This window comes from Morus notabilis, unplaced genomic scaffold (assembly GCF_000414095.1).
Source record: "Morus notabilis unplaced genomic scaffold, ASM41409v2 Scaffold100, whole genome shotgun sequence".
In the NCBI taxonomy this organism is placed as follows: domain Eukaryota; kingdom Viridiplantae; phylum Streptophyta; class Magnoliopsida; order Rosales; family Moraceae; genus Morus; species Morus notabilis.
In genome coordinates this window covers 53,946-76,335 of record NW_010361820.1, presented here as the reverse complement: position 1 = coordinate 76,335, position 22,390 = coordinate 53,946, and the positions used below count along the sequence as shown (strand labels likewise).

The following is a 22,390-nucleotide window of genomic DNA, read 5'->3' as shown; positions in this document are numbered from 1 at the left end:
TTTTTGGATTTCATGAATTGGTATGAGTTACCTTTCTTCTATTGGGTTTTGTTTACATTGTTTTTGTGAGGCATTTAATTTTTATTGTAATATGAAATGACGATTTTGCCTATATACTCATCCCATTTTTAGGTTCCCTTTTTATTTCGTGGTCATTTATGAATTTTGCCCTAATTCCCATTTCTCATCCCCTTCTCAGCCCTCTCTAATTTTGCCCAAATTCGACGGGAAGAGGTGCAGCCCTGGGTCATTCCACCTTGCCTAAGTTCATGAATGGCAGCCAGCAATAGTACCAGAGGACAAAAGGGTTCACACGACTCTGTAAGTATTGGGCCGAAATGTAGATGATGGGAAGGAGAAAGTAATGAGGGGGTTGAGACTAGAGTGCAGCCAAGATGTTATTGTAAGTTGGATTGTGTTGTGAAGACGGCAAGGACCCAATTAAATCTGGGAAGATGGTTTTGGGGATGTTGCTTATACAAGGTTAATGTATAAATGTAAGTGAAAATATTGGGAAAAAAATAAATCATCCCTATGTGATCGCAATTCTGAAAGGTTTGTGGATTTCATGAATTGGTATGAGTTACCTTTCTTCAATTTTGGGTTTTGTTTACATTGTTTATGTGATTCACCAGGATGAATGTAATAGGGGTTGCGGATTTGTAAGGTGGATTGATCCTAGTATGAACGAAATTCTGCCAAGATTGCTGAAGAAGTTCGATCGAACAGATGAAGATGTTTCATGATTAGAGGGTGAAGTTGAAAACTTATAAGCGATAATTGGTGAGAAAGATGATGAAATTTGAAGAATGCAAGCTGAAATTGAAAAGCTTAAAATGCAAAAATGTTTGATGACAAAATTTCTTGTATTTTATTGTGTTTTAATTGTTGTCATATTGATGTTGAAGTGAAGAAATGATAAGTTGTATTATTGAATGTCTGTTTTGGAAGGCTGTGAAAGTGAAACAATTTGCACTTTATGATAAACTATAAAAAAGCCCTTGGCCTAAAATAAGAAAAAACGTAACAAAAAAAATAAAATTAGGAAAGTGAAAATTCATAAAATAAATAAATAAAAAAAGAACAAAACATTTAAAAAGTTAAAATGAAAAAAAAAATGTGTGTAAAGATAACTTTTGACATCATGAATTAGACGAAAATAGTTAAGTAGAGACATATTTGAAGAAAATTATTTTAACTATTGATAAAAAAATTAAATAAAAACACAAGTAAAAAAAATTATTTTCATAAGAGTAAAGTGAGAAAAATAAAAATTAAACCCTAACAAATTTACAAAACAAAAAAATAAAAAAAACAAATATTTAAAAAAATGTAAAGAATATAAAAAAGTAAAAAATAGAAAAAGAGAAGAGAGCGCCGTGTGGCAACTCCATAAAAGACTACTATTATAAAAGTTTTGGTTCTTTCATATATTATTAAATTAGATATGGTGTGAGAGAAGTGAAATGTGCTCTTGACAGGGCCAGCCAAAGTTTGGGAGACTACTTGTGAGAGATGGATAGCTCCACAGCCTGGTTTTGTCAAGGTAAATATTGATTCTGCTATCAAACCCCATCTAAATTTTTCTGGGATTGGTATTTGTGTCTGTGATGAGTGAGGACGCGTGCTTGGTGAGGCAGCTATTCAGTTTTTTGGAAATATTAGTCCCGGTGCTGCGAAGTGTCCGGCGGTTTGGAAAGGACGAGGTTTGTTAGGCAAGGTGAGTTAGAGTTGAATTTAAGATCCGTTTAGTTTGTTGATTTTAAGTTTTTAATTCGAGTTTGAGATGTAATTTTATGTGAGAATTTTTTTACTGTAGCAAAAAAATTAGATGTGATTATTTCTAAGAATTATTTACTGTAACAAAATTTAAATTCTAAACTCAAATCGATAAAATAAATAGAATCTTAATCGATATTGTTAATGCCATTAATTCTCTGGTTTGGAGAGCTCTTGAAGCTTCAACCATTGAAGAAGTTCATGACACTTTTTGACATGCAAATAGTGGCACGGTTTGCTACATACCTCGACGAGGAAATTCTGTAGTTCACTAGTTAATTATGTTTGTTCTCAGAATGATGATTTTATTTGGATAGGTGCTTCACTGAGTTTTATTAGCTCTTCTGTACTTGTTGATTTGACAATTGACTAATAAAATTCCAATCTTTTTCCTCAATATATATATATATATATATGAAAATAATGGTCCGAGTGGCTATCGTCCACCTTACCTAACTATTGAACGATGTTTTAGAACAAATCAATTCTTGGGACTGAAATGGAGAGCAATCTTATGTCATTAAATTTCTAGCAAGAAAAGAAGTCTTACATCAATATATCGTTAAATTTCATTAGAATTCAGAAAGAGATGGAAATTCAAGTTGAAAGTATGTATCATTTTCTACTATATAGTACATACAGTGATCTATTTGGAAGTTCAATCATATATGAACTTAATTAATTAATATAAGCATTTTGCACAAAAAAAAATTATTTAATATATGTACTTCCTTTCTTCATAGCTAGCCTCCTTACATGAAAAAAAAAAAAAAAGAATTATATTCGAGGAGCAAAATAAGTAGGGGGCATGTTTTCACAAAAAACAAAGTTCAAGGATATTTATAAACATTCCGTTAAAAAATTTAGCGGAATCAAACATTGGGGGAAAACTTGGAGAGATGTCATAATTCAGGAGGCACAACATGCACGTTTTAAAATTTAAGAGCATGTTGATACAAGTGACTAAGTTCAAGAGAATTTATAAAATTTGTCCTATATTTTAATATTTCTTAATTTTTTAACAGTGTCTTAACATCTCTTCACGTAACTCATGTATATCAATTTTCCTATAATGTGACACACTACACACGTACCTTAAACTAGTCAAATGATAGAAGTCTAGAAGTTAGGAATACTCAGCGTAATTGATTAATTAATTTAGCATGTGTTAATTAACACATAGAAGAATAGAAACATATATGAATATGATAGACGAAACAGAATTTCATATAATTTAAATTAATAGAAACCAGAGGAGAACAAGAAAATCATTAACGGTGTTAATAAAATGCATGTGTGTAGCTTTGCAAAATTGTTAAGGCGTACGGAAGAGTGAATTTTTTGCATTCACGCCCATGACACTCTTCGGATGGATAATAACGTATTTATAAAATATTTGAAAAAATTATTTTAACAAAAATGTATCAAAGAAAAGAAACTTTTTCAATTAAAAAAAAAAAAAAACCTCCTCTATATCGAATGTTTGAAACTACATTTGTATACTCAGATCTGTTGCATTTAAATAGTGAGCAGTTTCAAAAGTTCTCTCATTTCTAAATGATGTGGGTTTGGTAACTCATCAAAAAAATTGCTTTTTTTTTTTTTTTTCTAATCAATTGAAAATATTATGATATTTCCATGTGAATGGAAAGGGAACTACTTCTATGATTTGTGTGATCAAGATTCAGAGTAAATCACTGAAGGAACTGATAAGTACATGCATATACTTCCAAGGGAACAATATCAAATTCCATGCCACGTTGATAAGGAGGCATACACTATGTAATTCAAGAGCTAAATATACATCTATGATGGAAAAAAGGAACCAGCTTTATTTCATCGTCCCAAAGTTAATCAAGTGACCATTCCGGGGACCAAAAAGAAGAGAAAAAGGGAAAACAAAACGACCATTCCTGGTCAAACCCAAGAGCTCAAAAAGGAATAGGTTGTCTAGACGGCCATGAATCTATCTTTTTGAAGTACTTGACAGGTACAACACCATCAAAACCCTCAGTCAGTATTACTTTGTTGTCGGAGACGTAGAGCTTCATTCCCTCTGTGCAAAATTTAAAAGCAACAATTAGAAATTAGGCATGCATTTCGCATCGTGATGAACAAACACCGGAGACAAAAGCGGTATCTTGGATTTTAAAGCTCTATCCTTTACAAACTATTTACCTTCCAAAGCTTTTTTGACGTCAAGAAATATCAAGACATTTACATCTCGTCTCATGCCTGAAAATGAAAAATCACATCAACAATCTGAAGAACAATGCTTGTGGGCATCAACAGTGCTAAGCACCACAACTCAACCTCTTGTTCATAATTAAACATCCTTTAAGAATTAAGAGGGTGCACCCAGGGGTGTTTTCAGAAGTTAAAATATATTCAAAAACAGAATTATTGATTATATTACCACTAATCACTTCACCATCCATCGGCAAGCCGCAAGAGAAGTGCACATGAAATCTTTTCATGCGTTTTAGACCAGACTCTAATATGGATTCCAAATTCTTCTTATAAGTTCCATGTACACACACTGAAATCAGAAGGAAGGAGAAAAACAATTAAGCAAACAAAAAGGTCATTTGAATAAGAAACGACATATGGTTAATGGTTTTCTCTCCTTTGGAGACGTACAATTTCAAAAGAGTCCGAAAAAAAAAAAGCACCTGGAATTTCATCAGCCGAAAGAATGGGCTTTAATAGTCTTTCAGATTCAACTGCCTGCAAGTTTCGAACAAAAATTCACATAAAACTTTTGGTGCAAGCTACTGTTGCTTTTTTGGCTAACAAAGTTAGATGCTCAGTCGCAAAATGACGATCATAAACAAATGGGGAAAAGAACTAAATACAGGTAATCCTAGGCTAACATCTGTTTCAAAGCAACATATGCAACATTATAACATTTATACCAAGAACAAGAAGTTCAAATTGAAAGGTTACCTACACAAGGCAGTTGAAAAGGATGACAACAACATGTTTTACGTTCAAGATTGCTGAACAGGAAGCAGATATAGTGCTCTAGTCGTAAGTTAACCGTAATTAAACAAAAAGGTATTCTGTCAAATGGATTTGCTATTTCAAGTTCAAAAGAAGATTTTTGCTAATCAAGTTCAAAAGAAGATTAAAAGGATATATCACCGTTATCGTGTGACCTTGGTTTGCGCGTATTAAAAGCTCTCCATTTTCTTCCAGGAGGCTAAACCTCTGCTTGTTATCTCTCCGGACCGCCTGAAATAGTTTTTAACTTTTTCCTTGAGACAGTTTGTAAAGGAAATAAATAACTAACAGAAGAATCACTTTTACTAAATCAGCCCAAACATCACACAATTTCGAAATATGTAAATTATGATCAATAACAAAATGTTCACGCTTTTACTATTCGGTAATGTTAAAAAATAGTATAAAAGAGTAAAGAAAGCAGAAACTCTAACACACTAACCTCCCTAATTTCATAAACAGGATGTGATCCTAATGGGATATTGGCAAACGTCTTCAAATTGAGCTTTAAGAGATCATTAACCTTCACGTACCCGTCACTCCGCATATTCAGATTCAGTTCAGAAGCCATATGGCGCAAAATTCGTGTCCTGGAAAAAACTAAATTGAGCCTAAAATTTTGAGGGTAAATTGAAAAAACAACAATATCATTGCAATTCAACTGCACAAAAGAAACTATAGAAAGGAACTAATCACCTCCATATTTTGCTTCAAAGTCTTAATTTATCAAGATCATAGTAACTAAGTAATAAACAGGTAATCTAAGTTCTCAGTTCTTACAATAATCTACCAAGTGCGTCAATCTTATCTTTACCGCCGCCTCTGCCACCGCTTCCACGCCCTCTCGATCTCTGTCTATCATTTTTCATCTCCAAGTCTCTTCCTCTACCACCACTGCACATTCAATACCGTAAACCAGCATGTAAATCCCTATTCATTGGTGTCGTAGAAATTGCGGGGAATCCACAACAAATTCAAAAAGAATAGTAATCAGAAACAAACTCTAACGAAAAAAGCCTATTAATTAAGCTCAGAAAATCAAAAATTGACATGAGAAACCGCCAAAAAAAAAAAACTTTACTTTCTTCAACTTCTCTAATCTCTCATCGTTTTTCAGCAATAAAAACTAAGAAAGAGACAATCTTTCTGAAATAAATTACAAATATTACAGAGAAAATATAAAATAAAACCTTGTATTGGAACGAGCAAAGGAGGCGAATGAAGAAGTATTGGTGCTGCTGGTATTAGCATTGTTGTCCATGGAAGTGAAAGAAGGAGAAATGGCGAGAAGAGGAAGAGGAGGAGGAGGAGAAGGGCACGTGGAAGAAGAAGAGGGCAGTAGCGCAGAATTCTTGTGCTGCTGTACGTCAAAGACGCCCAAGAAACAGATTAACACATGAAACTATAAGGGACATTGAAAACAAAAGAAAATTTGTTCACTGGGGCATTTAATCAAACACTTTTAGGGTAGGAACAAAAAACGCTCACCTAAAACAATTTTTCACACGACAGTCTCCATTTCCCCAAATTTCAACAATTTTCTAATTCCCTCCAAACTAAATTAATTTTTGCTACGAAGCAAACCAAATTAATTAAATCCATCAAAATAACACATGAAAGACCTACCTTTCCATAATTAATCTCTGGATATTTATGTTTCCTCCCACGTGTATATAGACATGGGGGAAGATTTAAAAGGGCTTGGCGATTGTGGTTGCCATGGGGATGGGGTATTGGGTTAGGATTTTTAAGTTTTTTTTTTTTTTTCTCTTATATTTTTACTATTTTTTTCATTCAAAATAAACTTTTTTAGTATTTTATAGGTCAAAATAGATTATTGACCAATAAAAGTCATAGATTCGTATGCTAAATTTAATATGATGACATATTTTTTATGAGACCAAAAATTAAGGACACTTTTTTAATAAATCTAAAACACATGGTACAAACAAAGTAAATAACCCAATTTTAAATGGCAAGAACATCCCTACTTTCGTTACATTATGACAAGTTATATTAGCTAACTAATGAGAGACAAAATTTCAACCTTACAAAAATGAGAATTGACAAATCGTGACTAGAGTTGTAAATTTAGCCTAACCCGATATCCGCTACTATTAGCTCAGCCTCAGCCCTAAAAATTTTGAGCTTAGGGCCGGGCTGGCCCAATCTTCTCTCCTTTAAAGCCGGCCTGGCCCGACCCAAACATCATATTTTTAAAGATTGTTTTGAAAATTATCTTATTAAATTTCAGGCCGAGCCGGTGCCGGCCCTAAATTTTTTATGCTTAAGGCCATGTTAGGCTGACCCTCTATCTTTTAAAGTCGAGCCGGCTCAACTCAAAATTTTCCTTCAGGCTATGCAGCTCAAACTTACACATCTAATCGTGACGTATCGTCTTTTGTCTCTATACCACCACCACAGGTGATAAAATCGAACAATTTAGAACTTGAAAATACTATCAAGAAAACACTTCCAAAAAATAATCAAATCAGAGTTATTTTTGTACAAATTCTAGACACAACGCAACACATTATCTACACACATTTTTAACAATATCTTTCATAAGGAATATAATTAGATAATTTTAATATTTTTTTAATTTAAAGTTATATTTACGTTTTAGAATTCGTTTATTTTTATGTCTTAGGATTATTTAAAATTTAGTTGTTTATTTTATTAGTTTTAGTAAGTGTCCCGGTGTTTATTTTTAGTACATACTTTGATGATTAATTAAATATACGTATTTTCTCGTTATTGTTTTTTTATTCTCTCACTCACCAAGGGGTACATACCAAATGGTTTGCACCTTCGCGGGCAAGACATTTCGCTTTTGTAGAATAAGGCTTAAATGATGATTATTGATTCTGACATTTAAAGTTTAAATTTTTTATGAGTAAAAAATACCATAATAAAATCAATAATTTAAATTTAAATATGTAAAATAATTAATAATTTAAATTTGAGTATATAAAACAAACAAACCTTACAGATGTGAAAAGAACCCAAACTAGTGCCGCTTATTGTACATGACGAGTGATGCAGTTTGACAATGGGTGATCCACGTGCGATTTGGGCCTGATTAGACCTTATTTTGAAGAAGTCTTTATACAAAATGATCATTCTCAATATACCCTTATTTATGTGGGTGGTTATGAATTGATATAATTAATTTTAAAAGTATTTAATAAAGGATAAAAATGTGATTACGTATTAATTTATAGACTTATATGTAAATATCACAACTTATAGACATATTTTTTCATCCATTGAAAAATAAACATATATGTAATTAACTCCTTTTTATTTCAAGAAAATTACAAAATTTACTCTTAATAGTGCATGAGTCTAGATTTTTACTCCTTACTCTTAATAAATACCCTTTTATTAGTATAATTATTTAATTAAAAAGATTATAAATTAAGAGATAAAGAGTAAAAATCTTGACCCATGTAAAAAGATAAAAATAGGCCAAGACTTGAGATGAATTAAAATTAATAGGCCAATAATTTACATAAGTTAATAAATAGGCCAAATTACTGTTTTTGTTCATAACTTGTCTGGTTATGAACCATAACTTGACAAGTTATTTATGGTTTTTATCCATAATTTATCTGGCTATGAACCATAACTTAACAAGTTTGTCTATAACTTATCTGGTTATGGGCCATAACTTAACAAGTTATGACCTATTAATTTTTATAACTAAAAATTAGCCTATATACTTTCTTAAACTTTTCATATTGGCCTATTTTCTACTATTTTCCCCGGGCATACCCAACTTATATTGGGCCACATATAGGGCCGATAGTCAGTGCATGATGTCAAACACTTCGCTTCGGAGTTACTGGGCCAAGTGGAAGCCCAATAATCAGCCCTCGAAGCCCAAAAAGTAAGTGGAAAAGCCCAAGGACGCCAATGCAAATAGCCAAAACTTTTCTTAAAACCCTAGCGTTCTGAGCCTCCATCTCCTTCTCCATCATAGATAGGTTAGGGATTCTCAGAGCAGAAGCGGAGAGGCGAAGCTAGCTAGGGCAACCAACAGAGGCACAGAGACAGCCAGGCCGTCGCCATGGGTCGCATGCACAGTCGAGGGTTCGCACGATCTTTCTCCCATTAAACTATCCCTAGACTACAATCAAGATTTCTACAAAGCTTCGATTTTTCTGACTTTAATCGCTTTGTTTTTTCGCTCAGTAAGGGAATTTCTGCTTCAGCTCTTCCGTACAAGAGGACTCCTCCGAGCTGGTTGAAGATCTCTTCCCAGGATGTGAGTTTCTCCTTATCCCGAACTCTAATAGCTTTTTACTATTTGAGTCTTAGAGAAAGTTTTGAAATTTATATATTTTTTTTCCGTTTAGGAACCTTTACTAGATCATAAGTGGTGGGGTGTTATTATTTTTTTGGTGCATTTGTCTCTTGATTCGATTTGGAAGTTTTGTTTTGTTTTTTGTTTTTGTTTTTTCATTTGATTGGGGGGTTTTTTATATTCTTTAATTTGGTTTATGTGAGCTGTTGCTTCATTTGTTTTTATCATAACTGGCATTTGGTATTCAAATTCTTTTGGCTTAACTTTGGTCAGTGATTTTGTTATGTCAAATTTTAGGCGCCCTTTAGATTTTATTCAGTCCTACATGCATTGCTTTTTTAGCACTTACGCCAATATTATACTGGAGGCTGAAGAATCAATTACATGCCTCCTGCCTGTTTATGAGATAGCTAAATTGCTGTCTTCTTGTAGCTGTGCGTAAACTGGCAAATTACGATTAATCCGTCAGATCATTGCTTCGGCATTAGTTAATTCCTCTTTCGTTTAATTGGATGAATGATTACTTCAAATCTTAGCTTCCCTTTAGATTTTATTTAGTCCTACATGCATTGATTTTTCCTGTTTCTGTGAAAATTATATCGAAGGCAGGAGAATCATTTGCATGCCTGTCTATGACATAGCTTAAATTACTGTATACTAGTACCAAGCATATTACTCTCTTTGTTGGAAATGGAAGATTATGATAAATGATAAATCCGTCAGATATTCCTAGAGATTTTTGGTTGGAAACTTACTCTTGCCGGTTTTATCTTGATCTTTTACTTAAATGTTCAAGGCCCGCATTAAGACTCTATTGCGACTGCAATTAAATTAAGTTTTCAATTACTGTGGTTTAGTTATGAACTTTGGATTGGATTCCTCCTTTCAGGTTGATGAGAACATCTGCAAGTTTGCCAAGAAGGGTTTGACTCCCTCTCAAATTGGTGTCATCCTTCGTGATTCTCACGGCATTGCCCAAGTGAAGAGCGACACAGGGAGCAAGATATTGCGTATCCTGAAGGCTCATGGTGTATTTCTTGTTCCTACGCTTTCCATATGGTGGTTTAAATTTAAGACTAATGACTGTGTATTGAATCTTTTTTTTTTTTCCATTTTACGCTGTATTCAGGTCTTGCTCCCGAGATACCCGAGGATCTGTACCATCTCATCAAGAAGGCTGTCTCAATTAGGAAGCATTTGGAGAGGAACAGGAAGGACAAAGATTCCAAGTTTAGGTTGATTCTGGTTGAGAGCAGGATCCATCGCCTAGCTCGCTACTACAAGAAGACAAAGAAGCTTCCACCAGTGTGGAAATAGTGAGTGTTTGCTTTGTTTCATTGTGAATATCTGGTCTAAAGTCTATATTTTCAATGTGAATATGTTTTTTCCAATACTCTAGTTAGTTTTGAAATGTTAAGGATTACAGTAGTGGAGAGAGATACTGCTTGCTTTATTGTCTCTAGAGGCTTACTATTTTCTTCTCTCTTATTGCAGTGAATCTACTACCGCCAGCACTCTTGTGGCTTAAGGTAGAAATAGGACTGGTGACAGTTTTGGTCGTTCTGTTTATGTAACTTTTGGATGAGCAAAGACTTTGTTCTTTTTGTCTTTCCTATTTTTTGATACTTAATCTTAGCGTCTCTTTTCTTTGAGTTAAAGAAAACTTATGCATCAAATTCTTGGCAATGGATTTTTGTTAATGTGATAAATTATGTTTTTGCAAATTTCATTTAGGTTTTCTCATCGTATAGTAGACGCATGATATGGTATCAAATACCCCAACAGTTCACGCCATACACGGTTAATCTGTTATTCTGTTGATATTTACCTTTCTAGGTAATTAAGGGGTTGTTCTTTTGGAGTGTAACTTGAGTGTAGTTTTTGAGTTGAATTTGAGTTATAACTTGAGTTAAAAGTTGTAACTTGAATAAAGTTGAATAAAGTTGAAACTTAAAAGAACGTGAACTTGAATAAAGTTGTAATTGAGTTTAAACTTTTTTTTGAGTTTTGTTGTAAAAGAACAACCCCTTGGCGTTCTACTAACTTTTCTTTCATTCAAAATTGATTTGGAATTCCTTTATGAATGTTTCCGTTTTGGGTTATTTACCTTTTCGTACCCTGCATTTTAAGTTTATTCAAAAAGTATACAAAACTAAAAGACGAGTTAAGGGGCATGTTAATTTCTCATAAGGTTTTGGCCAAAGACGCGAGTCCATGGGTGAGTAAGAGGTATACTAGTTTTGGAAGGTTAGTATTGGAATATACTACTTATATAGGATGATTTGGAAAACATTACCTAGGAAAGGAAAAAAGGCATATCCTTTTTCTAATTCACTTTCTAATGCTTAAAAAAAAAAGAGGCAATATTAATAAAAGAGATAGAGAGATAAATGTCTTGTTCATTTTATCGATTCGAGTTTTGTTACAATAAAATACTCTCAGAAACAGTCACATTTAGGAGACATTTGGTTCATGGATTAGAATCATGTGATTAGAACCATTTTTGATTTACGTGTATTTTTTGTGAGAGAAAATACTGTAACGAACCATGAACCATGATTCAAATCATGGTTTAAATCCTCCAACCAAACATCCTCTTAACTTTTTTGTTACAGTAAAAAGCTCTCACATAAAGACACATCTCAATTCGAATTAAAAATTCAGATAAACGAACTAAACGGGCTAAAGAGTAAAAAAAGTTCTCTACATGTATTTTTTTTTTCAGAGCAAGAGAGAAACAACGAGTTGGCACAATATTGAGTTGGCACAATATTGAAGTTTTCTGAGAAGATATCATGAATAAAGTTTGAACTAGCCTTTTTCAAATGGTAATGTTGGGCCAAATTGTATTTTTCTTATTAAAAAGTGTAATTGTTTAAAAATAAAGAAGAAATGTGTCTAGGTAAATTAATCGTTCGGTTGTTTCTAAGGTTGAAAAAAATTCTCAAATTTTTTATGAGAGAAAACTCCGTAAAATAAAAGAAAAAACATATGAATTGTGATTTAAATCCACAAATCAAATAGATCACAAGTGTAATGCAGAAATAGTAATGGGCTTTATCGTCCATGAGCTTATAGGGCTTTGAGCCCAAAAGACATGTCTAACATGTGAATTAAGAGTATCCCTTTTAAAAGAATATAAATACTAGAGAATAACATCTTTTAATTAAATGCCACATTAGGTAATTAAATGAAAGAAATATTAGATCTTGAAAAACAATTTTAAAAAATCCAAAAAGAAATACCTCTTTGTGACAATTATTAATCCCTTGAAGCACAAGACAAAGAAAGGATAAGCTGTACAGTCCCACATCGCATGATAATTGAGATAGGTCCTAGTTATAAGGACGGACACTACCTTCCAATGATGTGAGACCTTTTAGGGTAAAGCCTAAAAGTAAATTGTGCTGGCTCATGTCTAAAATGAACAATATCATACCAAGCGGATGTGCGGGTCATTACACTCTCTCTCCTTCCTCTTATTTTCCCCCCTCTCTCCTCTAGTTCACAAACAACCTGCCTGAATCGTGAAACCAGTGACGGTAGACTTGACGTGACACTATAGTATTAAAGCTTGCAATGGTGCCGACATGTGGAAGATCGTGCAGACCGCAAGGGAAGAGAGAGAGAGAGAGGGGGGGGGGGAAGCGACTGTCGGAATCGTGAACTCAATTACGGTAGAATCGACGCGACGCTGGACTATTAAAGTTTACAATGGTGCTGACATGTGGGAGATCTGCAAATCACAAGGGGAAAGAGAGAAAGAGGGAGGGCGGCAGAGGGAAGAAGGCAAGCGAGAGCAAAGGCAGCGGAGAGAGGGCGATAGAGAAAGAAAGAGCGACTATAGAGATGTGGAGGAGAGAGAGAGGATGAGGGGAGAGAGAGTCACTAGAAGAGAGAGAGAGAAAAGAAGTGAGAAAAGAAAGAATATGTGAGATGTCATATTTGGAAGGTTTTAAGGGCATTTTCAGCAATGTAGTGTATTAACATATTAATCAAAACTTTTCTAATATTTACTAAAAAAATTTTAATATTTACTATTTATTTTAATTGCCACCCTCAAATCTGTTACTTAAGGCTGCGCACGGTCTGGTTCAAATCGGAGGACAGTATTAGACCGCCGGTCCGATTCCATGTAGGAACTATTTAGAAACGGTTTAAAATCGGAGCATACCATTTTTATTATTCAAAAAAATAATAAAGCCTTTGAGCATATATATTCAAAAAAATAAAAATGAAAAGAAAGCCTTTGAGCATTTTTATCAAACTATGTAGTTTTGACTCCTTCCGTTTGCACCCATCCAACCTTTGTGGACTTTTGTTTTGGATTGCATATTATTATTATTTGTTACTTTTTGGTTTTTGATGACTGTAATATTACTGGTTATGGACTTTTGCTTTGAATTGCATGTCGTTGGTTAATAGTTATGGACTTTTGCTTTGAATTGCATGTCGTTGGTTAATAGTTATGGACTTTTGCTTTGAATTGCATGTCGTTGGTTAATAGTTATGGACTTTTGCTTTGAATTGCATGTCGTTGGTTAATAGTTATGGACTTTGTTAATAGTTATGGACTTTTGCTTAGAACTACATTATTGTTATTTGTAACTTTTACGATACTAATTTTAGAAGATGATATGCATTATGTTGTTAGGAATTGTGTCCTAAACGCATGAGATATAATAAGATCTTTATTATTTATTTAATAAAAGAGTTTATTCATTATTTTATGTGCACATATTATTGAATATTTTATGAATATTATTGAAAATTTCATGATTATTTATATGAATAAGTGTTATATACGAGAGGATAATATTTAAAGATAATAATCAAAACAATGTTCGTAATGACTTTAATTAAAGTTCAGAATTTTTAATTAAAACATTACTAATACATGTCATTCTCATTTAAAATGGATGGTGTTATCCGCACTGTCAATATAATGAGATATTGAATAAGTGTATTACGCATGATGAGATTGTGTGGAACTGAGACACAGACACAATATGAAATTTTGATAATTTCTGCTAAATATAGAAATTCTAATTAAGACTACCAATGGTTATATATAGAATGATCTTAATCATGAATTATTAGCATACTCTTATTTATGAATTTGTGTTTTTTTATTCACTCGGTACGGATTCTGATACGTTGAATATTATTCCTTGTATTTTGGAGATATGATGAAGTAAGTAGCCGAGAATGTTAATATACGAGATAGAATCCATTCTTTCTTAAGAAAGAAGCAGATAAATAATTCTCTTGAAGATTAATTCAGTACTTAGATTTGTAGGAGCTTCGATTCATGAATTTGTTTTATAAGTCCCTGTCCATTAGAAAATCAATGGTACCCAAGGATAAAGATGTAATTAGTGAGGTTAACGAATTTCACCTAGCTCTAATTATGAATTATTTGTGGAGGATTGATCTATATGTAATGGTTATATCAAATGAACACTTTGCAGTTTAGAAGTAAATTATATCTATAATTACGAGAGTGCAATTTCAAGCTTATGGTGGAGTAACTTTTAGAATTAATAGAATTAATTAAATAATTAAAAAGTTTTAATTAATTATTAATTTTATTAGTGCTCAGAATTAAGGTTCATGAGTCCCCCCATCGTCCTTGTAATTCTACAAGACACTAAGGGCAAAATGAGAATTTTAGAATTATGGAATTCTAAATAGAACGCTCAAGAATAATTAATTGAGAATTAATTATAAATTAAATAATGTTATTATTTAAATATGAATTTTGAAACACACATGTGAAAGAGTCCACATGGTGTACACGCCCAGCACTGTGAGAATCCCTATGGGATTTAATTGCTTACTTTCTAAGTTATCCAATTGACTTATTTGATAAGTTTTTCAATTGAAATTCAAATTAAATTAAGTTGGACTTTAATTGAAATTTGAATTTGAGTCAAAATTGGACTGCAAGATAAAGGAGAATTTTTCCTCCTTCCCTATCTGTAATTTGTGCCAACCACAGGGGTGTATTTCATTGTGGTGGCCGGCCCTATAGGATAAGAGAGAGGGGATTTTGTTTCCAAAATAAAATAGAAGTGGGAGATAATTATCAAGCTTCATTTTAGAGATAAAGTTTAGACTCCTTTTGGGAGTCTGACAACTACTCTATAAATAGATATTGCAAAAAATTGGAGAACACAATTTTTTCTCTCCCTAGCATAAGTGGCCGAAATTTATAGAGTGAGGAAGAGGAAAATTTTCTCCCCAATTTCACGTCGTGCATGTGTTGATATTTGTGAAAAACTTGAGTGTTTAATTGCTAATCCCGTTTTGTTTTAGGTGTGTCCACACACACGTCTTTGTAGATTCAAAGAATTGACGAGGAAGATTCAGGTACTCTAAACAAGCTTGGAGCGAGGAACGTTCGTGGTCAAAAAACTTAAGTTATCGACTTAATCATTCGCTAAGTATCTCAAAAGTTTATTAAATATTTTTGTTATACACGATCCGCTAGATACGCGCCTCCGCATAGAAAATCGTTTTCAAAACCAACATATGTAACATATGATTTTGCTATTTTAAAAAAAAGAAAAAAGAAAAACAGATACTAACTGTTAAAACTGCGGTTTAACCAGACTGAACAATTTGTAAACGATCTTGTCCTGCCCGGTCTCATCTTACAAATGACCTGATCCGGTCTAAATTTTTAAAAACTATTATTACTAGTGTGGTCTGAAAATCAAACTGTTTGGGACCGAATCACATTGTGAACAACACTACTGCTACTTCATTCATTCACCCTTTAAAGAACGGTGTTTCTTAAGAAAATTTAGGTTTAATTTACAAGCAAGAATAAAATAGGTGAATAGCCATACTTAAAACTATTATCCAGAACACTACTCTCCATATATATCACTTGTTAAAGACAGGCTTGTTCGTATGCACCCAAATTCAAAAAAAATTTAAACTCGAGTTACAACTTTATTTAAGTTCATATTCTTTTATAAAATTTGAGTTTGAACTTGAGTTTTAACTTGAATTTTAACTTGAGTTTGTGGTTAAAATCTAAGTTCAAGTTTTGCTTTCAACTCAAGTTCTAAACTCAAACTCAAGTTAATGAATAATATTTTTTCTATTCTCGTTTTAATTCTGATTGAGATGATTTTTTTATGCGTTCACAACAAAAAAATAAATAAAACTCTGCCCATATACTTTATTAAAATTTTTCATCATCATTGAGTTTTTATTAAAATACTATCTAAATACAAACTCAAGTTTTTTGACTCACCCAAATACAAACTCAAAAAAATTTGGATCTCAAATCATAACTCAAATGTAACACAATTAAACACAAATTCAAATAATAACTTCAACTTTAAGTTATAACTCAAATTTAATTTAAAATTTACGCTCAAAGTATCGTAACTTAAAAATACAACCAAACAAAAAGTTGTGACTAACTCTTGGAAAAGTCTGTCCTCGGTCCCCGCCCCAAATAATGAACAATTCGACTATTTTCCAAATAGGTCACTTTTTTGGGTTTCTGTTTTCTCGTCTCGTTTTTTCCAAAAGACGTGACGATGTTAAAGTGACTTCAAACTTTGCACGTGACATATTCTCTCTCCTGCACAAAGAAGTTGTAAAAGAGTAATAATGGAGAGAATATTGTGCTGCGGATTGGTCAGCATTTTTCTTAATTTTAGCATAATAATCTAGCCGTTTAATAAGTAAGTTATCCATGAGATTATGATGATTTATATTGAATGGACTAGGGTTTCTAGTGGGAGAGAATTTTATAAAGAGAGTGGGAAAGAAGGAGAATAGTCTAGCCGGTTATCGGAAGCGCGTCTTTGATTAGTTGGTCTCTAAAATATAACTACACATTCTACATCGGCCGATTTACACGATGTTAAAGTCCGTGTTGGTATTTTCTTCTCTTTTCTTAGTTGTTCGTGGAATAAAGATAGTATTTCTGTCGGTGTTGGTGTTTATTTTTCCCCATAAATCACTAGATATGTGTGGACTTTGGTTGTTTTTAGTTGTGTTCCCCCATCAAGCTATAACCTCGTGTGGGTTTTGTGTTATGTTTTATATTCTCTATGTGTTTAGTCAGATCTCCAGCTTCGGCGAGCTTGATTTAGAAGAATATTAGTTTTTAGAGATCGGTATTTACAGAGAGTTTTGCTACATCTATTTCGGGAGAGCCAACTGTTGAGAGAGAATTAAATGAGCTAAGAGAAGTGTTCGGTCTCGTTCATTTCACCGATTCGAGTTTTCAGTTTTAGGTTTCTACAGTAAAAAGCTCTCAGAAAATATCACATCAACTTTTTCTGCTACAGTAAAAAGCTCTCAGAAAGTGTCAGAAAATATCACATCAACTTTTTCTGTACAGTAAAAAGCTCTCAGAAAGTATCACATCTCAGCTCGAATTGAAAACTCGAATCCGCGAAGTGAACGAGGCATTGTGTCCATTATTGGACCTTAGATCTCTATATGAAAACGCTAACGAATTTACTGATTTTAGTTTGTTGTATCAAGTCTGTATTGAGTTCTTTGTAAGCTTCATGATTTGTTAATTAATGAAATATTTAAAAAAAAAAGAATGGACTAATTAAGAGGCACTAATATTTCTGCCAACTCCTAACAAGAATCACAAACTCCATCTCTAAAGTTGCAAAAGAATCCATAAATTTCCAGGTTCTGGTAGATCACTCGTTTATTTATGAGGTTGTTGAGCTATATATATGTGTATATATATCACTATCACTATATAATAAAAGAGCCTATGTGCTCTTTCGTCGTCTAAACCGCACCGTTTTGGTGCGGTTTAGTTTTTTCTTTTTTCTTTTTTCTTTTTTTCTTCTTATTTATTTATTTATTTATTTATTTTTTGCTTTTCTTTTCATTTCTTTTACACTATTTTTTACTCTTTTTTTTTTCTCTTTTTTTCTTCTGCTTATTTTACTTTATTTTCTTTTCCTTTTATATTCCATTTATCTACTATAATCTCTTACCCTTAAACTACTTAGATCTCTATTTCTTTTTAACTCTAACAGTTTCATATTTTATTTTTTTATTTTTTACTTTTGCTGTGCTTTACTTTATTTTTTTATCTTTTTTTTTTTCCTTCCATTTATCTACTATAGTCTTTTATCCTTAAACCACTTTAGATCTTTATTTCTTTTTAACTCCATTAATTTCATATTTTATCTTTTTTAATTATATTTTTAACTCTATTTATCTACCAATATATTTTACATATGATACTTTACCTTTTTTTATGTTTCCTTTTTTATTTATCCTTTTTTTATGTTTTCTTTTCTTTTTTGGCTTTATTCATCTATTATAATCTCTCACCCTCAATATACTCCTAGCTTTTCTCATTTCTTTCTCTCTTTCACTTTCTCTCCATATGAACTTCATCACACTCTCTCATAGATTTCTTAAACTTTCAATATCAACTTCTCACCAGAACAATGCATATCTTCATAAGCTATTTATGCTAATAACCCTTTTTCCCCTTTTTGAATATCTAAGTAAAATACTTTTTTTTTTGTATTAATTCTTTTTATTCATAATCAATGTTTGTTTTTTTTTTTTTTTATAATTTATTCATAATTTACGTTAGAAAAACTTCAATCACAGCTCAATACGTGCATTGCACGTACTATATAAATATCTTAAATCCAATCTAAAACATAAATCCTTATCCTAAATATATATAAAGTGTGGCTTAAAATTGTGAGTTTTAGGTGTTTTTACTTTTTTCCTCTCTTTTTTAGTTTTAACTCCTATATATATATGTACACATATTTTATTAATGTCGGTACTTTCATTGTAGTCTAAAATGGTGAGCTTTAAGCGCTTTACTTTTTTCCTTTTCTTTTTAAATTTCAACTCTTTTTTTTTTTTTTTTTAATTTTGTTACCATATTATTTAGAATGTTTCATGTATCAATTCATAAGCTTTTCACTTAAGGTCTTAGACTACTATTTATATTTAAACTTTTTACTAATTTTTTTCTTTTTTTGTTTTTTTATATATTGTTATTCATATTCTTCGTTATAAAAATTTTAATCACAACTTAATAATGCACGTGTCTAAACTAATATGTATATATATGTATATATATATATATAAAAGAGGTTTTAAAGCTTGGCGCGTTTTGGTCCGACTCTGTTCAGTCATGCATTTCACAGTGCCAAGAGGAAAACAAAACAAAAAAGCGAGGATTTAAAAAAGGGGTGGCGGAGGTGTTTGCCAACGAAAAAGTGAAGTGGGACACAAAATTTAAAGCGAGGAATTTGTCTTTCTTATTTATCTGTACTTTTTTCTTTTTGGTAGAAAGAGAACACTGCAGAATTCTGATCAATTATCGCTGTCTTCGCTGTAAAAATTATCTACTCAAAAGGTCTATCTTTTTTTAGTTTTTTTTTTATTTTTTTAAACTTTTCATGATGCAGAGAAAGAAATACTTTGACGATAAGTTTAAAAGCTGAGACCGATGGACAGAGAGACCCACTTGAGAGTTGAGACTGGGTAAGTGAACAGTTCAACAAGAATATATACGAGTACTTGAGCAGTCTACTTCAATATGGAAAATGATGTAATGTTCTCATCATGGCTACGTACAATATTTCAAATTTTGAACGGGAAATATACGAGAAAAACAATGACAAAAAAGGTTGATAGAAATGGGGTTTATATTTTCTATTATTTGGCTGATCATAAGTTATAATGAGCTTATTCAATTGTATTTTAAGTTATGGTGATTTGAGTGTAAATTTTAAGTTGATTTTAAATTATAATTTGAGTTGAAGTTATAACTTAATTTTGTGTTTGAATGTGCATATTTGAATTATGATTTGAATTAAGAATCTATTTTAGTTTATATTTGAGTGGGTCAAAATTTAAATTTATATTTAGATAGTATTTTAATAAAAACTCAATAGTGATGAAAAATTTTAATAGGGTATATTGGTAGGATTTTATTCGTCTCTTCGTTGTGAACGCATAGAAAAAAAATCATCTTAATCCGAATTAAAACGAAAAAGTTACGACGTTTTTAAGAATAGAAAAAATATTGTTTATTAACTTGAGTTTGAGTTTAAGAACTTGAGTTGAGGGGGAAACTTGAACTCAGATTTTAGCCCCAAACTCAAGTTAAAACTCAAGTTCAAACTCAAATTTTACAAACGAACATGAACTTGAAAAAAGTTGTGACTTGAGTTCAAACTTTTTTTGACTTTTACTCCAAAGAACAAGCCGAATGAGTTTTGGCCATGTGTTTTGGGCTCGTTTAGATCGCTAATTTGAGTTTTTAATTTGAGTTTAGATGTGATTTTATATGAGAGCTTTTTACTGTAATAAAAAAGTTAAATGTGACTGTTTCTGAGAGCTTTTTACTGTAATAAAACTTGAATTCTAAACTCTAATTGGTGAAATGAACGGAGCCTTAGGGCCCGTTTAATTCACTGATTCGAGTTTTTAATTCAAATTGAGATGAGACTTTATGTGATAACTTTTACTTTAGTAAAAAAGTTAGATGTGACTGTTTCTAAAAACTTTTTACGGTAGTAAAACTCAAATTCTAAACTCAAATCGGTGAAATGAACATGGTCTTAGTTGATTAGGCAAGCTTAAACTAATTGATGCTTGTGCGCGTGCGTGTACGTGTTTTACCACTATTTATTATTATTATAATTGGTGTTATGTAAGGTCTCGTTTATTTTACCGATTTGAATTTTCAATTTCAATTTTGCTACAGTTAAAAGCTCTCATAAAAAGTCACATATAATTTTTTCTACTACAGTTAAAAACTCTCACATAAAGTCACATCTTATCTAGAATTTAAAACTTAAATCGACGTATTGAACGAGACCTAAAATTTCATTGTACATGTGGTGAAACAAGATTCTTGTTCAAGTTTCACCAAAAAATTAGAACAGTGCAGAATATTTTTTTTTATCTTTACTCTGTCCCCACAAAAATATACCCCATTCTGCCTATTCCCATATAAGAAAATGCATTGTTGATTCACAGGCTTAACAAGGAAGCTCTTATTCAAGTTCACATAAACGACAATATTGGGCTTGTTCTTTTGGAACAAATTTTAAAAGAAGTTTGAACTCAAGTTATAATTTTATTCAATATTTGTTTATAAAATTTGAGTTTGAATTTGAGTTTTAACTTGAATTTAGGGCTACAATCTGAGTTCAAATTTTCCCTTCAACTTAAGTTTTTAAACTCAAGTTAATGAACAATATTTTTTTATATTTTTAAAAACGTCATAACTTTTTCATTTTAATTCCTATTAAGATGATTTTTTTCTATACATTCACAACGAAGAGACGAATAAAATTCTACCCATATACCTTATTAAAATATTTCATTACCATTGAGTTTTTATTAAAATACTATATAAATACAAATTTAAGTTTTGACCCATTTAAATATAATTCAAATAGATTTTTAATTCAAATCATAACTCAAATGTACACATCCAAATACAAATTCAAGTTATAACTTTAACTTAAATTATAACTTAAAATTTACATTCAAATCACTGTAACTCAAAAATGTAACACCATAAAATCCACCTAAGATTCACAAAACCAAAAAAAAAAAAAACACAAAGAAAAGTAGTTCACATGAAGCTTTTAGGAGGGGCCACGTACGAATGGCCTGCAGAAACAATCACATGATCAATCAAGCAAAAACAGTGAAAAAAAGGGAAAAAAAAGAGAGATTTGCCCATTTCAATGTTGGCGTGTATGATATTGCCCGAATGATTGTTTTATTACTTCTGCTTGAATACGTAAATAAGAATAATGAAAGGAGAATAATTATTGGTACTCAATATTTTTGCTGTTCATCAATTGGTGTCTAGACTAACTTGTACACACCGACTAATTCCACCAGACCGTGCACCTGACCAAAGAAGATTTTCGAAAGGTTTTTTACACATACTAGTTTAGTATAACTTTTCTCTCCTAAAAACAGCTTCTATTTATAGTAAAAGTTAATTTTAATATTTGATAAATCTCTTTAAAAATATTTTTTAAAATTTTTTTTAAGAATCTACAAATAAAATCAGAAACAATCTAAAGACAATTTTAACTTTTAAAATGTGCGGGAATCAACATAGTACAATTAATAAAACTTTTATAGTACTCATAATACCCCTAATAAAATTTAAAATTTAAAATATTTTCAATCTAAAATTCAGACTCGTAATATAATATAATATAATAATAATATTGTAACAAATAATATTCTAATTATATTAATAACTCTAATATTATTATTTTATCATATAAT

At 31.6% G+C, this 22,390-nt stretch overlaps 2 protein-coding genes across 6 annotated transcripts; one reads left to right on the top strand and one right to left on the bottom strand.

Moving 5' to 3' along the window:
* Positions 1-3,515: 3,515 nt before the first annotated feature.
* LOC21408266 (tRNA 2'-phosphotransferase 1) lies at positions 3,516-6,543 on the bottom strand. 5 transcript variants are annotated; one of them, XM_024167321.1, is made up of 9 exons: positions 6,409-6,543; positions 5,973-6,142; positions 5,563-5,676; positions 5,225-5,372; positions 4,924-5,013; positions 4,452-4,506; positions 4,196-4,318; positions 3,958-4,014; positions 3,516-3,835 (listed from the first exon to the last, which is right to left on the bottom strand). In XM_024167321.1, the coding sequence occupies exons 2-9, from the start codon at positions 6,041-6,043 to the stop codon at positions 3,711-3,713; spliced, it is 783 nt and encodes a 260-aa protein (XP_024023089.1). In that variant the 5' UTR covers positions 6,044-6,142; positions 6,409-6,543; the 3' UTR covers positions 3,516-3,710. The 5 variants fall into 5 exon arrangements, with proteins under 5 accessions (XP_024023089.1, XP_024023092.1, XP_024023093.1 ...); XM_024167324.1 differs by having other exon boundaries at positions 5,973-6,139; XM_024167322.1 differs by lacking the exon at positions 6,409-6,543 and adding an exon at positions 6,271-6,352 and having other exon boundaries at positions 3,517-3,835.
* Positions 6,544-8,752: 2,209 nt separating this feature from the next.
* LOC21408265 (40S ribosomal protein S13) lies at positions 8,753-10,815 on the top strand. The gene is made up of 5 exons (XM_010100617.2): positions 8,753-8,877; positions 8,980-9,052; positions 9,981-10,119; positions 10,221-10,407; positions 10,586-10,815. Exons 1-5 carry the CDS (start codon positions 8,855-8,857, stop codon positions 10,617-10,619), a joined length of 456 nt encoding a protein of 151 aa, XP_010098919.2. The 5' UTR covers positions 8,753-8,854; the 3' UTR covers positions 10,620-10,815.
* Positions 10,816-22,390: the final 11,575 nt, after the last annotated feature.